We start from the raw sequence: 16122 nt of genomic DNA on the forward strand, positions 1-16122 counted from the left end.
CAGATAGCCACACGGATCCTTACTCCTTGGGTTTTCTGTCTTTCATTTGTTACTATGTACCAGTAAGTGTGCACTGGTGGCGTAGAGTGTGAGGATTATGGTGAACGGGATTACATTAGATTATGTCCACCTGACTCTACTTTTGACTCTGTCTTCTTTTCTTGTCCTCTACGAAGAGCGGACTCCAGTTGACTACAGTTTGATTCATGATAATTACAAGGAGACATTGTAAATAAACACTAAAGGAAAGATGACCGAGAGGCAAAAATTAATTTTGAGTTTAAGTTCCCTTAAATGACATTTATTTATTTCTCTATCTTGGTTTGCAGTAAACATGAGCAAAAATATACATACAGTAAGAGCAAAAAATAAAGATCCAGAGTAGAATTATCATTTTTTTGGGGTGAGAGTGTTTCAACAAATTTCATGGTACCTTTCTAGAACACCACACTCTTAGGCAATAATATGATGCAAGATGAGGGGATTAGATGGTGGTAATAAGGTTTCTTGAAATTACGCTTTTATTGAAACATGAATAGTTGACTCTCTGACTTTTGCTTTGGGCGCTGTTTCGTTCGGAAAATTTTCTCAGGGTTCTGCATTTGAAAGTTCTCTGAAAGCACTGCTCATTCTTATTCATTTAGCACATTTAATTAATCTGTCTAAATTCTGATACAACAGACCCCAGTGTTCAGAGAACGTTCAATGCAAGCCTTTTTGAGCTCAACTGAAGAAACTAGAAAGGACTCAAACAATGACAAAAAATGGTTCTACATAAAAAAAACTAAACAAAACAAAAACAAAAAAAACAAACAAAAAAAAAATTCCAACCAAGCTGTTAACATTTTGCCATTTGTTGAATTAAATGATTAAAACCTACCAGGTAGCTCCCATGACATGATACAATCCAAGCTTATACATTCTTTCCTCTTTACAACAAAATAGCAATAAAAATACTCTTTTATAAACAAAACAATAGTTTTTATATTTTTCCATCGTGTTAATGCACACTGGCAAAATTGCCTGAATGAAATATCTATATGTTCCTTCCTTTTTCTTTGCTTGATGAAACATGTTCAACTGATTTCGTTACAGCCTTTCCAATAAATACATCATACGGCCATGAAAGAAATAAATATATTGCTTTTTGAGGACATCTCCAAATTATCACAGAAAAAAAGGGATAAATGGAGATAACAGGAAATAACATTCTGTGACACTGGGGAACAACACAGTCTGTCCACCAGGAGGCACTGTTATGTTATAGTGAAACATGTTCCTTTTGTGCGTATTATTATTATTATTTTTATCATTATTATTATTACATAAGAGTAGGCCTTCAAACAACACAGGGTCTGTTGCCCTACAGTATCTCTGCATGAGATCCTTACTAAGATCTGCTGCTGAGGATGTGTCACTGCAGCAAAATAAATCAAATTGAAACTGTCATGAACATCTTTGGTTGAAGAACAAATCTTCACATGCACATAAGTTAAACAAGTATGTCCAATAAGGTGATGAAGTGAAACATTTTTTATTTGCTTTGATGTGATTTAAAAGGGCTTCACAGAATTTAATAACGAATGGGGAAAATAGGAAAGAATGAGCTAAAAAAAAGAATAAATAAAAAGGGAGAGAGAAAGGAATAAGCCTTGCTTTTTCCATCTTGAAGACGACGATAGTGACTCAAGTGTATGACACAAGGAGGAGGAGCGACAAAGTAGGGTAAAGAAGTTCAGCGTGCCTGCCCTGGATTAGTCGACCAGATTAAGAGATTACTGTGAAATTAAGTAAGCGTTGTAGGAAAAGCCAGAGGAGAAATGCATGTGAAGTGGTCAGTGTGGACTCTCACAAAAAGCAAAAAAAAAAGAGCCATAGATGACTGTTAGGGCACATCCATCTTTATGAATAACCTCTCAGCTACAGATCAGATAATCACTTTAGATCTAATTGTCTCTTTCTGTCTTCGTCAAGATGGATTTGACCATGAGGTCCTCGCTAGAACCCTGTGAGATGTCGGCATGCATACTGAGAAACACACTGCTGTGAGAGAAATTAAGTGGTGGAGTCGAGCCAGACCCTAATGTGAATGAACAGATGCTCGTGTCCCACATTAGCTGCGATGACATGGCATTGGTACAGTTTTGTAGCCGTGCCTGGGTAATGATTAAAAGTGAGACTCCACATATTTCTACCGCCAATATTGTGTTCCTGACAGTTTTTTTGGGCCTGTGAATGCACCTTATGTAGCAGCACCAAACTCCAGCATAATTTATACATTTTAACAAGGTTGGTTGCTCAAACAGGTTACCTAGTGATTAAGATGGCTTTGTCAGCCTGATTCACACAACAGTGGAGAATACTACAACAACAACAATAAATAAATAAATCAAATGGAGAAAATATCCTTTTCCACGTGGAAGCAAATCTCCAGGCGTCTACAACAGAACTCTGCTCCGCTAACAATTCACATAATCAAGGCTCTAGACACTTTTAAAAGAGGTTAACTATACATTTTGATATCCTGTATGAATATTTTAGAGGATGATCATATATTTGTATGAATGAAACAAAGGGAACAAACACAAACTTTCTACATCCTTCTCCTCCAAAACTGTACATACGTTAGTTAATTCAAATCAGCTTCACCAAAAAAAAAAAGGAAAAAAGGAAAAAAAGCACACTTCCAATCCAAATCAATACAAAAATATGACAATGGCATCTATTTCTGATACATAGGAAATAGATGCAACACACACACACACACAACACACACATAAATCATAAATATCAATGTTTAAATGAAGTAAAAATTGAGAGACAAGAAAATTGCTCCTGGTTTAACTTTAGGAATCAAATGATTGACAGTGACAGGAAGTGTAAGATTGCTGTGCAGCAGGAGGATCTTTTTTGTTGTGTTTCTGCTGCACATTGAGGTGGTTGTTTGGGCTGATAACTGTCGTTCTGTTTTACCACTAACTGAGTGGGAGTTCGGGGGGCTGAAAGACAGCCATGCTTTTGTTAACTCAAGGTAATGTTGTGACAATGTCTGAAACACGATTGATGTACTGTACCATAGTTCGTTTGGCATCAGTGGTGTTGATATGACCTTTCCCAGCAATCCATATATACCCATGTCTGTTTTATAAGCTGCTCTCAGGTCAAAAAACAAGTGTGATGATGCGAAATAATTATCATTTAACAGAAGTCCTCTCATCTGAAGAATGGACTCACGCATTCATAATGATTGCCACTTAATGAATATTGCACATTGCATGCAATTTCCCGACCCACAGCATGAGATGGGAATTGTGAATGGAACACACATGCACACACACACACACACACACACACACACACACACACATACATACACACACACACACACTCTTAAAGGTTTGGACCTCTACTGTTTCTCCTATTTTTTGGAGATTTCTATTACTGTATGTTGTTTTCATAACTCAAACTTGCTGTGCGTGAGGTTTTGAGGATTAGAGTGCGGTCCCTCCTGGTGGTCAGTGGTTTAACATAACCTTATTTCACACTTAGCAGAGAGGTGGGACACGGGGGCCTCCTGCCCTCAAAGCACACTAAAGACAATACACACATGCAAAATGGCTTCTTCTCTGCATCCATCCATCAAGATATACACAAGTCTGTTGGAATATTCTTTTAAGTGCAACAAAGTAGATGTACTGACATAGGTTATGATAACATATAAATACTGTAGATATACACATTTTGTATTGTAATTTGTGTATATTCATATATAGAGGGATACTCTATAAGGAGGCAGCAGGAGGGGAGCAGCAATAAAGTGGTAATGTTGCTGATCCTTGCAAACTTTGAAAACACATGTTCACATCCTTTATATTCCCTAGTTTGTCATGCAGTATAAATAGACATCACCTCAAACTAATGTACAGGAAAGAATTTGTCCCAAAGCTCACAGACAGAAATAATGACAGGATTACCACCCTTTTATTCTCACTTCGTCTCATAACATGACTGGACAAATTTCCCAAAAAATTTGGGGGTTGTAAACAAATCCTACAAAGGGTGTGAATACTGTGATTTGTTTCTGTGTATGTGCAGTGTTGCAGAGAATGAAGAAAGTAGTTTTCAGGAGAGAAAAAAGGTCAACCTAGTTAACAGTGTTGATCCTCAGCTTGAAAGACACTCTTCCAGCAAACTTGTCTCTTTCATTTCCAGTGGGAATGTTGTTGGCGTTGATCTTGCACTCGATGTTGACATCTGTATTGACCGTAAGGTTAAGGAACTTGACGGCAACCAAAGGCTGAGAGTAGTTCACCTGCAAAAACAGACCCAGTGACATCTTTAAACATTAAGAACCAACATTTTCCGTCTGGTGCACATTTAATTAACTAGCTGGAAATGCAAAATTCAAAGTTTCTCAACAAGTTTATCAACAGCAATTGTTAACATATTGTATATTTTGATTGAAAGCACAGTCTTACCTGAGCTTTCTTGCCATAGTAAGGGTAGTACATGAGGTTGAAAGTGCCGTTTGGAGGGAAGTACAGCAACTCTCCGATTTTCTCACTGTCTTCTCTCTGAGGGGGTGAAACAGCTTAATCAGTAACAGCCTGAAAGATCACTTAATATATGTGGGAGAAGAGAAGGAGAGCCTCATTAATCTCCTTCTTTTCTCTAAATCTCATCTCCCAACGTGCAAAACACCTTTTCTATAGCTGGAATCTACACTACTGCTGCTATGAATCTGCAAATATAATCTAAAGTATACAAGACACATTTTCTGTCCTGTTCTTACCCATTCATCTTTGCCAACTTTGTATTTCTGAGAGTGGGCAAATTACAGGAACACGATGGAGAGGAGGAAAAAAAAAGACCAGCAACACATGTGGTGTAAATGACAAAATGGCATGCAACACAGATATGACAGTTGAAACAATACAAAAACAAACCTTAAAGGAAAATGGGGATGAGCAATAGGTGACATATTGCAGATGAGAGTGAGACACAATATGAATGGGCTGAAATCCAAATTGTTAAGCCTTTTATTGTGAAAGACAAAAAGGGATTACCTTTGCACCACAGGTGACATACGGAGCTTGTCCATCCTTTCCTGGCAGCATCCCAATCACCTGGTGAGAAGGAAAGACAACACATCTCCAGCACCATTCCCATCTCACTCTTATTCAGACACAGAGAAGTGGAAAGCAATGTTTAAATGTGCTATGAAATATGACAGAAAACAACAATAAATCTATCATCTTGAATTTTTTTTCTTTTCCTCATTCCCAACCAGTCATATTATCTCAATCACTCCATGTCTCCTAGCAACAACATCCATTTCTCTTCCCTCTTTTACTTTCATACCCGATTCAGCTTGATGATGATGCATGGCTTGCCCGTCTGGTATCCATAGTAACGGTCTTCGATTCCAGAGCACTCCTCCAGTATGGTGCGGTTGAACTGACAGGAGCGTTTGGGGTTGTTCTTCACGTCACCGCTGTCATCCTGCTTGAAGTACTGGTCTGGGGTGCACTCGTCGTTTTTCTGGGCCTGGACAGAGTTGTTGTAGGCTGCGGGGGGGGGGGGGGGGGGGGGTTGATTTTGTCTGTAAGAGCTTATGACTCATCTAAAACCCCAGTTCAAGGCAATCTCCTATACCACTGACTGTAAAGGAATTATCTCTTATTAGGTAAAAACAATTCAGTCTGGGTCTTTGGATAATCCACAGCAGTAAGCTTTTTGAGTCACTGCGAGAGAGGCCCGGAGGCAGACTTACGTGCCAGGAACTTGTCCAGGGTCTCAGTGTACATGTCCCAGCTCTCTGTCTTGTGGATGTTGTAGACAATCTCAAAGGTCTCATCTGCTTTGGGTCTAATCACCATGCCTGTGAGTGACAGAGAGACAGCAGCGAGTTCACGACACCGTGGCACACACTGTGACCTGTGTGCATGCAGTTTGTGTCATTAGTTGCTGCACCTGGTGTGGAGAGGCGGTCTTGCCAGGTGGGTTTGTGGTCGTCCAAGGTTTGCAGCATGACGTACATGGTGAGTGCAAACAAGCCGGCCAGGAAGATGTAGAAAATTACATAGAAGAGAAGGATAAGACCTGTAGACAAAGAGAGGAGAGAGCTGCATCAACAGTGTGTAATATCAATGAGAAATGGAATATTATTAACAGTAATAGATCAAATTATTCAGTTTAATAGCCTTGATTTCCACTGTATGTCAGAGTTTGTATCTAACTCAGGGTAAGAAATAAATAGGCCTACGGTTTATTTAGAAAAGATGAATCACTGAAACATAACAAATCAAGTTAACATTTATTATTTCATTTCACACTGATGAATAACCTTAACCCCACTGAAAAACATAAATAAAGTGACGCACAGTATGACTCAATAAAAATAAAAATAAGATAAAAATACTTTATTGAGCCCTAGGGAAATTAAATATGTCCATATTTGGAAGTATCTAACTACATCATTTGTTTATTTCTATATTCTCTTTATTCTATCTGTAGACCAGAGACGAAGCCTTCACTTCACTTTCACTGCAATTATATTCATTTTAATTCAATTTGATTTTTAAACACATTAAGTGACCTTTGAAATAAGTAGCATGTAGAGTATGAAAATAAAATAACAATGTGAAGTCACTGATAATTTTATTAACAATCATTTTCTAATCTACACAAACGATCACCAAAGAACAAACAGCTCCCCTGAACTTGCTGTTGTGGAGAGGCTCTCAGCTTCTTCACCATGTCTAAACTTCAGAAAGTATTTCCTGTGTTTACATGTTGCTTGCTTGAAAGCAGCTTGAGCCACATGCAGGCCCAGCCTTTACGGCTTTATTATGCAATATGGAAAAAAAGAAGATATTTTTAACCGTTTTTTTTCTATTGCAAAGATTGCTGTAGCCTGACTTCTCTGTCTCACAGTGCACATGTTGAGCCATTTCATAATTACTGTAATGCGCAAACACATTTTTCAGTATGATTAATCTTACATCTGAATCGATAATGGAATTATCTCATTTTAATTAAATGTTGCTGACACTGTGTTGCGTCTGTTACTTCGCTTTCGTACTAAACATGTCCACAGGAGGCCAGATAATCCTCATTAAACTAGAGGCTTCATTCCATTTGCAACATCTGCCTCTCTCTCTCTCTCACTCTCTCACTCTCTCTCTGTCTTTCATTCACACATGAGCTACTGTCCTTTACATACTGAAAATATTGTTAAATACACAACATGCATTAAAATTAATTTGGTCAAAACATAAACAACTGGATGTTAATACTTGATTCCCTTCATCCACTTGACTCCTGTCTGTCTCCAAGCATGAAACAGTGTGAATTAAGCCAAGGACTGACCGGCTGGTGTCTGAACAATTTCATTAAGGAGTTGCCCTGTCTGCAGAGTGGGAGGAACAATGACAGAGGGGGATACAGGAGGAGAGAGAACAAGGACCCCCTGGAGATTGAGCCACAGGGTCAGGAGATTACAGTCCACCGTGGACTAGGCCTACTTCATGAGCAGAGTGAGAAGATCATAGTGATAATGTTACATTAGACAGAAAGTAGGGCGGCAATGTGCAATGACTGAATGCTTGTTTTTCTTTTCAATAAATGTGTTCTTTTTCTGTCGCATTAATAGTTCATCCTTTTAATGGTTTCACAATTTCCCAGAGCTCAGGCAGACGTCTTTTCGTTGCTTTTTCTGTCCCACAGTCCAAACCCAAATGATATTATGATATATTATAAATAATATCACCTGTTACACTGTACCGCTCTGTCACTGCTGTATTTTATTTTATTTTATTTTATTTCATTTTATTTTATTCAGTGCACAGAGGTTAGATGAAAAGAGTGTCAAGCAACCCAATTACCCAATGACGTGACATTTCCCACTTGGAATCATTGGAATCAGTAAATACTTTTGAAGCTGCTGTTTGGTCCCACCTCGGGCATTCTTGTCTACGTAGAGAGCAGGAAAAACATAAATAGCATTTTCTATGACACATCCCCCATTTTAAGCATCAACACCTGAGGCCAGCATTGGGTAGCAGCTGAGTGCCCTGACCCTGTGCCTCTGCTGGATGGCCCCCAGCGTGGAGCTCATTCGCTCTGTCAGCAGGCTCAGTGCTGCATCTGCCTCCCCACACAGCCAGACTTACAGGAATCCATAACAAAATGTCAAGGGGAAGCTGCTCCATGGGGGGGGGGGGGGTAATTATAATAATCAATTAATAATAATTAATTAATTATAATTATTAATAATTAAAGTGAAAGTAATGAATGGCTGAGTAAAATCTGTACCATGGACAAGACCCAAGCTGAGTCATTAAATATACAGAGTCAGGCTCCAGGCCTCGGACCAAGCCAGAGGCACTAGAGCGAGGGAGGCGTCAGAGGTGAGATGTGACGAAGCAAAGTGCTTAAGTGTTTTTTCTCCGTCATTCAGAGGGGTTGTTGTGCTAACCACGAATATGACACCACCCAGGGGACGCTGGATGTGCACATGTGCATACAGTGTTAAGCGTGCAGACAGGGTGGCTTTCCCCCTGGCAAAGAGGGTGTTAGGTTTACAGTCTGCCTCTCTCTGTCCACACTGATGATGGACAGTGAAGCATCTCTCTTTCACCATGGTTTTGTTTGCAGACGGCAGTTGAAAGCGGGGAACAAAAGGACAGGGTGGGTTGGTTCAGCATCCTGTTCTTTCTTCAGTGACGGGAGGTGTCTCTTCTTTCAGAATTAATTAGGAGGACACGCTGTTCATTTGCTTTGTAAATTGGTGATAAACACGCCTCTGAACTAAAAATGAAAAGGTCTGGAGAGAGAATGGATAGCTTTGAGCCCTGGATCCTTTACTGTTAATAATTATTATCTTGTATAGTGTGTATATATAGTGTGCAATCTTGCAGAAAGAACAGCATCATGATTCCGTATTAGGCCCTTTAAGGCTCTTTCCCCATGTTCCAGTAAGAGCCTTTTGTTGTTTTTGGAAGTGGGAGGTGCAGAACACTTAATTAGTCCTATTTTAAATAGAAGTAGTTGTTTGACCATGTCTGCCTGGTGTCAGCTGGTGGCAATGTAACATCAAAATTGCAGGACTGTTCCACTTTATCAGGGCTATTTCCATTTCATTACAGCTCTTTGCACAAGGCAGGACACACAAGGAAGTGCTCCGTGTTTCATCCTCAAAGACGCCTTTGATCTAATGCTATGAATTTACATTATACTGCACAAAATACATGTAAACCGGAAATGTGTCTGTTAAAGATACTGGAGACCTGACGTGGTATTTTCTTTCCATTTTGTAGTTGCATGTTGAGATAAGTATAGATACGGTATAGAAAATGGATGGATGGCCTGTAGATAAAGTCGGACGAGTGGAAGCAGAGGTACAGTACGTACAGTGTCTGCATCATTAGGAGGATGAGGAAGTGCCAATGTGAAATGTCAAGTTTAGCATCCCTACATACATTGGCTGACTACAGAAATAGCCTAATTAACAAGCCTTAGAGAGCACAGCTTAAAAAGGCCACCAGACCCTAAAGCACCTGGGACGCATTGAGCTGGATTAAGTCGTACACTGTGGGAGGATTCCAGCAAAGGAAGCTACAGTCAATGATTCCCAACTCTGCACGAATAGTGCAATGTCCATTCATGAACAATCATCGACAGAATGCCACTGCATGGAAAACCACTTTTGGCATTATGCCGACCACAAACACTGAACTTCAGTGTTGCCATTAATTAAGATCATGTCCCCAGTGGAAAAGATCAAAAATAGTCTAAATTCCTGAGAGTGGTTTAGTTTGCTAGAATGTCCTGAATTGATACCCTCCCCATCAGCCAATGAAGTCATTAGATTAGGATTAAATCCCTCACTGATTTACACACACTGGGAGGGGCCGGGTTGGAGGTGATACAAATAGCATTTGGCCCTCGGCTTTACCCAGATTAAAACGCTCCAATGTCATTAGAACAGAGCCATATGCACCCTATCATTTCATGAATTTTTGAAATAGTTGCAGGCTGGTCGTATGGCAGAAAAGAGGACAGCAGAACAAGGCTCTCCCTTCAAAGTCTGGGGGGGGGGGGGGGGGGGGGGGGGAGAAAGCCTGAAAATGAATGACATCATGTTTGAACGCTGGTTAGATAAAGCTACAGGCACATAAACCAGTCTCTGCTTAACTTCAGCGAGCCACCACAGTGAAAAAGTCCCCTCTGCAGCAAAATTCACGTCAAAGCTGTGGCCAGAGCTCTTTTCCACAGAGGAAGGAGCTGATGATATGCACTTTGCAACAGAGTGGAACCTGCTTCGGCAATGCTGCAGTCATCTGGCAGATTCAAATGCAAAATACGACCAAATTCCTCCACCCTTATGTTGAGCGCATTGCGCAGGGAATGCAGTTGCATAAATTAATAAATAAATATACACATTTATATATACATATATATATATATATATAAAATGGACAGGAGGATTTTGTTCCGTCGGCTTCCACGGGAGCGGTGCCGCATTCAGATTCCAGCACCAGACTGTGGTGGACAGCGACAGCCATCACATCACCTGAACACCGAGGGGAAATGATCAAGTCAGACAACTTCAATCAAATTCACATTAGAGCCACATAAAGGCGTCTCTGAAGGGGTCCTCCGCTGGACCTGTGGGAGAGGCTGAAGAGACTGAGGCAGAGACCTGTTACAGAGCACAGGGACCATGTTTGCTGCAGTGCTGTGGCTGGACGGTACTTACCCCAGCTGCTCGCCGTCCTGCCCAGAAACTCCCTCGTCCTCGGGTTCCATATAAACTCCTTCCACTCGCTTTTTTCTCCATCCTTTGCCATTTTTTCATAAAAGTCTGGACCTCTGCTAAATGCGCCCTAATGCAATAAGCACCGGGTTGAAACAATTAGCCAGACAGCAAAGAGGGAGAGAGAGGGAGAGAGAGAGAGAGCCCTACTGTACCACCGCGAAGAGGAGAGGCAATTAAAGAGGTCTACCTGACAGCTCGACGCGCACGAATTCAAGTGAAAACACCACTGCAGCCTGTGTAACGATAGACACACACACACGCACACACACACACACACACACACACAAAAAAAACGCACAGAGGCAGCGACCCTACTCTCAGCACAGACCTAGTGACTGCCCTCCCCCCCAGCTCTTGCCTGCATGCCGCAGAGTTTTGATGAGTGCTGCAGAAATCCAGTGATACTGCGGTAAAGCACTCCCTCCGCCTCCCTCTACATGCTCCCCCACCCTCTCCAAATCCCACCCACTTCATCCTCATCCTCTGTCCTCGGCCAATCGCCTTCGCAGCATCTTCTCTCCTCACGGGCCCCGACGCATGAAAGACAGCCTCGGAAGCAAATCGTTTGGTGGCTGAGGGCATCATTTCATAGGCTCCCCGGCCCGTATCGTCACGTCCCCACAGAAAAATCAGCAAAATATCCCCTGGTGCTCCTGAAGCAATCTGAAGTGTCTGTGTTACCGAGTAATACACTTACAGCCCCCTTATTGTAGGCTACTTAATTATCTTGCGTGAAATTAGCACTATGTTGCCATTATAGCTTTAACCACAGGGGCGTTTTTATTTATCTCATATTTCCTAATTAAAATCAGTGGTTAAGTGAGCCAGGGACCAGGTGTCATAGAGGCCTGCTGACAGACAAAGTTTTTTTTGTCTCAATAAATGAGAAATAGTCTATTTTAATGATGATTTGAATAACTATATCAGCTGATAAGATTTTTTAAACGTTAAATATTTGGAAAAATTACAAACCCCAAATGACATTTTAGCAGTGGCAGCATCTTGAAAGCTGGAGACTGGTTGAAATATCCGGTGGTGCTTGCTGTTAGTGGAAAGCCATGCATACCATTCAACTTTAATAACTCACCGAGGTGACTGTTGTAAGTTCAAACTATGAAGGGTGTTTAAGGTCTGATGGATTAGTCTGAGTCTGCCTCAAACTGTGTGTGTGTGTGTGTGTGTGTGTGTGTGTGTGTGTGTGTGCTGTACTGAAGCGGTGACTGCACAGGGCCACACCAGCAGCAGCAGCAGCATCAGTGGGAAGTGAAAGGAGCGCCCTCCCCTGGAAAGTGTGGGTGTTGCAACACCTGCTGCAGAAGTGCAGTGGGAACATGATGTCCACTTCCCCACCATCTGCGCCGGAAAACAACATGAGGCATGAAAACATGCAAAAATCCTGTTTGTTGTGTAAAGTTCATTATATAAAATTTATTTTAATGACAATATCAATGCAAATATAGCACTACAGTGATTTCCAAGGTACACCGTATCTTACCATATCAATATAGTATGGCACTCATATAATGGCCACTGTTTTAGTAGACACACAAAACCAACAGCTTCTGTAAACTATTTTTGGGAAATGATACCTAGGTTTCCATATCAGTCTGTGAAAAGGAATCATAGTAAGGTGATTACTTGGTATCTGAAATTTAATTGGGCACATTAGTCAGTGTCATTGGGACATTTTCAGTATAAGGAATCTCTGCATGCATTGCACTTGCCCATTTCCATCAACCTGACCTGTGTTTGTTTGAAAATGGACTCAGTAAGCTTGAAAACCCTCGACCATCAAACACGAGCAGGTGGAACTAAAACAAAAGGCCAAGCAGTGACTCTCAAACATTAAGATAGGTCTTCTTTTCACTGGGTGTACTGAACTGTACAGTTTGGTGCTAACTATCATAAAACAACAACAACCAAGAGACATTCAAGTGCCTTAATACTATTACAGAAGGGCTCACTCTTCAAGGTACAAACTTCATTTCACGTGGCTTATAAAACAAGTATGTAACAATAACCACTATATTAATAATGTTTCTCATGGTAACACCATGTATTTGAATGAACAACACCAGTAGTTCAAGATAGCAGCAAAGTAGTCAAAAAATCAAGAAATCTGTACACAAATAAAAATGAATGTAGAAAAAAAAGACATAAATAAAACAATAACACAGCTTAAAGGGAGTCTTGCATAAATTTAAATAAACAACTGTTGGACTGTGCCTTTCTTTAGAGGGCTTACTGTTTATTAGTACAACTATAAGTAATGCATGGAGTGGCTGCAGCAGATAAAGTACTTAATTCTTTTAGAAAAAACAAGTGAACAAAGTTATGTTTATACAGTATATGCTACATAATATGTACTGATTACAAGTATGAAAATGGAAATAACTGCTACATTTTCAATACAGTTGTACATATCTATTTACAGTACATTAGGGTTTAATTTCTCCTAAGCGTATACCATGTTTTGTGCAGATTGTTCCAGCATTCTGTTTGAGGTGATCAATACTCACAGTCTTATCAGTTGCACCATATTGTACAGTCTGTGTTGATGGGTGTCAGTGCTTGTTTTTCTGTGTGGAGGAACAATCACTAATGTGCAACTGTGGGTAAGCATGAGTGATGAAGTTTGTGTACCACTGATCTGGATCTGGATGTTCGACTGGACTGCACAGTATGTGCCATCTGTCACACCACCTTTTTTAATGATACCCCAAGCAACATATTCATCTTTTTATACAACCACATGATATTATCATAGTGAAGATCTGCTGTATGTAAAAGTCTGACATGATCATCTCTACACATTTATATATATATATATATATATTTATATTTATATATATATATATATAAATATATATATATATATTTCTTTTTACAATACTGTATGTCTATTGTGACATGCAGAGAATGACACAGTAAATATGACTTATTCAAGTCTTAGATATGTATGTTAGGCTAGTTGACACAAGTTTTAATTATGTTGCTCCAGCATCGGGAGCATATTGCTATAAAATTGCAGAAACGTTGAGAAAGTAAATAGATACATTACAAATATGCAAACAGATACAGTAGGTAGCTTTTACTCCTCAGTGATGATTATTTGCATCCACAATGACAATCTATTGATACCAAGACATCTCATATGCATTCACAATTTCAAGAAACACTTCAATAACTTATCAACGAGTCTTGCCTTTTCTCATCCACAAAGCAGTTCCTATGCATGTCGGACAACTGTGTGTTGGAGAAAATATGTCTCAAGTAGTCAGGAGGAAATTTGGCAACACCAATCACAGAAAACATCCCACCCATTATTATTAAGTTGGTGTCTTCATTTTGTAGCAATAGTACTGGTGATTTGTGGCAAAAATCATTGGCAATTAGAACACATCAATGTAGTACATAGTAGAGAGCAAGTACAAATCAACTGGGTAAGAAATTTATGTAGTCTGATTGTAATACTTCTTTTTCTTCACCTCTTTTATCAGCCTTTTTTGATGTTTTTTTTCCAAACAAGTTCAGTCTCCAATAACCTATAACTGTTCTCCAGTCAGTTTATCACACAGTAAGAGTGCTTGCAAATTCTTTTTTGTCCACAATCTCTCATTCCTCTGTGGCAATCATCTCACCACAAACCATTTATATATTTCCCAGTTAATGAACTCATTTTTACTCTCATCTCTTATTAGTTGTTCAACCATCTTCAACTCATCTGTGTGTTTTGTCTCTCTTCAGTGCTGTTCTCTCCGGCCTGTCTGTCCACTTCAGATAGCCGTGTCCCACACGACAGCTTGTGGCCTCTGGCAGGGTGGCGTGCCAGTCTTACGAGGCTCAGGTGTCCGTCTCCAGCTAGGGAGGATGGGCATGCTGTCCTGCTTGCACAGGCTTTTGTCAGGGCGCCTGTGGGCCTTGATCTCTTTGCACAGGCAGCGTTTACGCTCAATGACTTCTAGCAGCTTGCCGTCTCTCTGGGTCTGCGTTGTGGATTGGGTGGTGCCTCCGCTGACAGGAGGCTGTCCCTGTGCCAGCTGGGCGAGCTGCTGGAACTGCAACTGCAGATGGTGCTGTTGCTGAAGCTGCTGGAGCTGCTGCTTTAACTGCAGCTGCTGCTGGTGGAGCTGAAGCTGCTGCTGCTGCCGGGACACACTGGGACTGCTGGGACTGCAGGGTGCTTGGGGCTGGGACAGGCCATGCAGCTGAAAAAGGACAAGTCACTGAATTCATATGTTCATGATATTAGAGTATTTAAGTTTCTACATAACCTGAAAGATCACTGCAGTGTCGCACACAGTGACAACCAATCCTAACGCGTTGGATAAAACTGCAGTTCCTCTGGACAGCCACCAGGATGCAGCGATGTCTCATCTATTACAGGTTGAGGGAGGGTCAACCAGACACATGCAGACAGTCTCTGCAGCACACTCAAACTGCGTCAGCACTTGCTATGCAGCCAGAATCTGGGCAAAATGCGCCGATCGAAAAATGCAGCTCATCTCCAAAACATAGAACAGCATGTTCTCTCATCCACTACTCTCACCCATTCACTGCTTACATATTAACCTACGTCATGTACCTTTGCAGCTCTTATTCTTTTCAGGCAGGCCAGAACCTTATTCTGCTCAGTGGGCATATCTACCAGCTATAAATAGATCTGCAGGAGCCCTGTCTCTAGCAGGATGGGAAGTAATAATGAGAACAATATTAATGCTCACTTCCAAATCTACCATGAATGAAGATAATGGAGTCTATATCTATAAGGATTATATTTTATATTATACTGTATATTTACCTGATTCAGGGCTTCTCGTGCTGGTAGACTGCTCTGTCTCTGGACGTCTCCTCCACCCACCTGTCTCACTCCAGCAGCAGAGGAGGAGCGGCCCAGCCGCCCCACTTCTGTGAAGAAATAAACATTACACTGTGTGCCTGCTAATGAGAACACTGGAATATAACTTTTAATTTTAACACAACACACAGAGCTGTGTGTGTCTAACCATACTCATGCGAGTTGAGACAGTCTCTGTGCATTATGTTTACATATTTTATTTTAAGCTCCTTGGGAGCAACGAGTATTAAAGCAACACATTTTATTATTGTAAACATGTTTTCACTGAGATTTGTTCCTGTATCACTGTTTCACTCTGTCTATGATTGTCTGTCAACTGGGTATCTTATATTGTCTTGTAAACAGATTTCCATTAAATTTATTAGACAGGAAAATGTAGTTTAATTTTGGTGGTGATCCTAATCAGTAATTTCTGCTATTCAAAAATTATTGTTTATCCAGA

General features: G+C 40.6%; 2 protein-coding genes across 3 annotated transcripts in view; both read right to left on the reverse strand.

Moving 5' to 3' along the window:
• Nucleotides 1-268: 268 nt before the first annotated feature.
• atp1b2b (ATPase Na+/K+ transporting subunit beta 2b) lies at nt 269-11228 on the reverse strand. Of its 2 annotated transcripts, XM_071461450.1 has the most exons (8): nt 10763-11199; nt 5974-6102; nt 5774-5881; nt 5362-5567; nt 5067-5126; nt 4793-4819; nt 4479-4574; nt 269-4312 (listed from the first exon to the last, which is right to left on the reverse strand). In XM_071461450.1, exons 1-8 carry the CDS (start codon nt 10851-10853, stop codon nt 4145-4147), a joined length of 885 nt encoding a protein of 294 aa, XP_071317551.1. In that variant the 5' UTR covers nt 10854-11199; the 3' UTR covers nt 269-4144. The 2 variants fall into 2 exon arrangements, with proteins under 2 accessions (XP_071317551.1, XP_071317552.1); XM_071461451.1 differs by lacking the exon at nt 4793-4819 and having other exon boundaries at nt 10763-11228.
• Nucleotides 11229-14462: 3234 nt separating this feature from the next.
• Nucleotides 14463-16122, reverse strand: part of LOC139608021 (neuronal tyrosine-phosphorylated phosphoinositide-3-kinase adapter 1) — a 28533-nt gene continuing 26873 nt past the window's right edge. Inside the window, exons 6-7 of the mRNA XM_071461439.1 lie at nt 15624-15730; nt 14463-15030 (exon numbers count right to left, since the gene is read on the reverse strand). Of these exons, the coding sequence (XP_071317540.1) occupies nt 14599-15030; nt 15624-15730 (539 nt within the window). The 3' untranslated portion in view covers nt 14463-14598. The remainder of the gene's footprint in view (nt 15031-15623; nt 15731-16122) is intronic.

Source organism: Trachinotus anak, unplaced genomic scaffold (assembly GCF_046630095.1).
Source record: "Trachinotus anak isolate AG129_WGS33_773 ecotype Australia unplaced genomic scaffold, CSIRO_AGI_Tana_v1 ptg000024l, whole genome shotgun sequence".
NCBI classification, from domain to species: domain Eukaryota; kingdom Metazoa; phylum Chordata; class Actinopteri; order Carangiformes; family Carangidae; genus Trachinotus; species Trachinotus anak.

Excerpts from the sequence above, each read along its gene's own strand:
- atp1b2b (XM_071461450.1), bottom strand. The coding sequence starts at position 10,853 with ATGGCAAAGGATGGAGAAAAAAGCGAGTGGAAGGAGTTTATATGGAAC. Across the intron at positions 5,882-5,973 it reads AGACCGCCTCTCCACACCAG|GCATGGTGATTAGACCCAAA; the intron begins GTGCAGCAACTA and ends TGTCACTCACAG. Across the intron at positions 5,127-5,361 it reads TCATCATCAAGCTGAATCGG|GTGATTGGGATGCTGCCAGG; the intron begins GTATGAAAGTAA and ends CCTTCTCACCAG.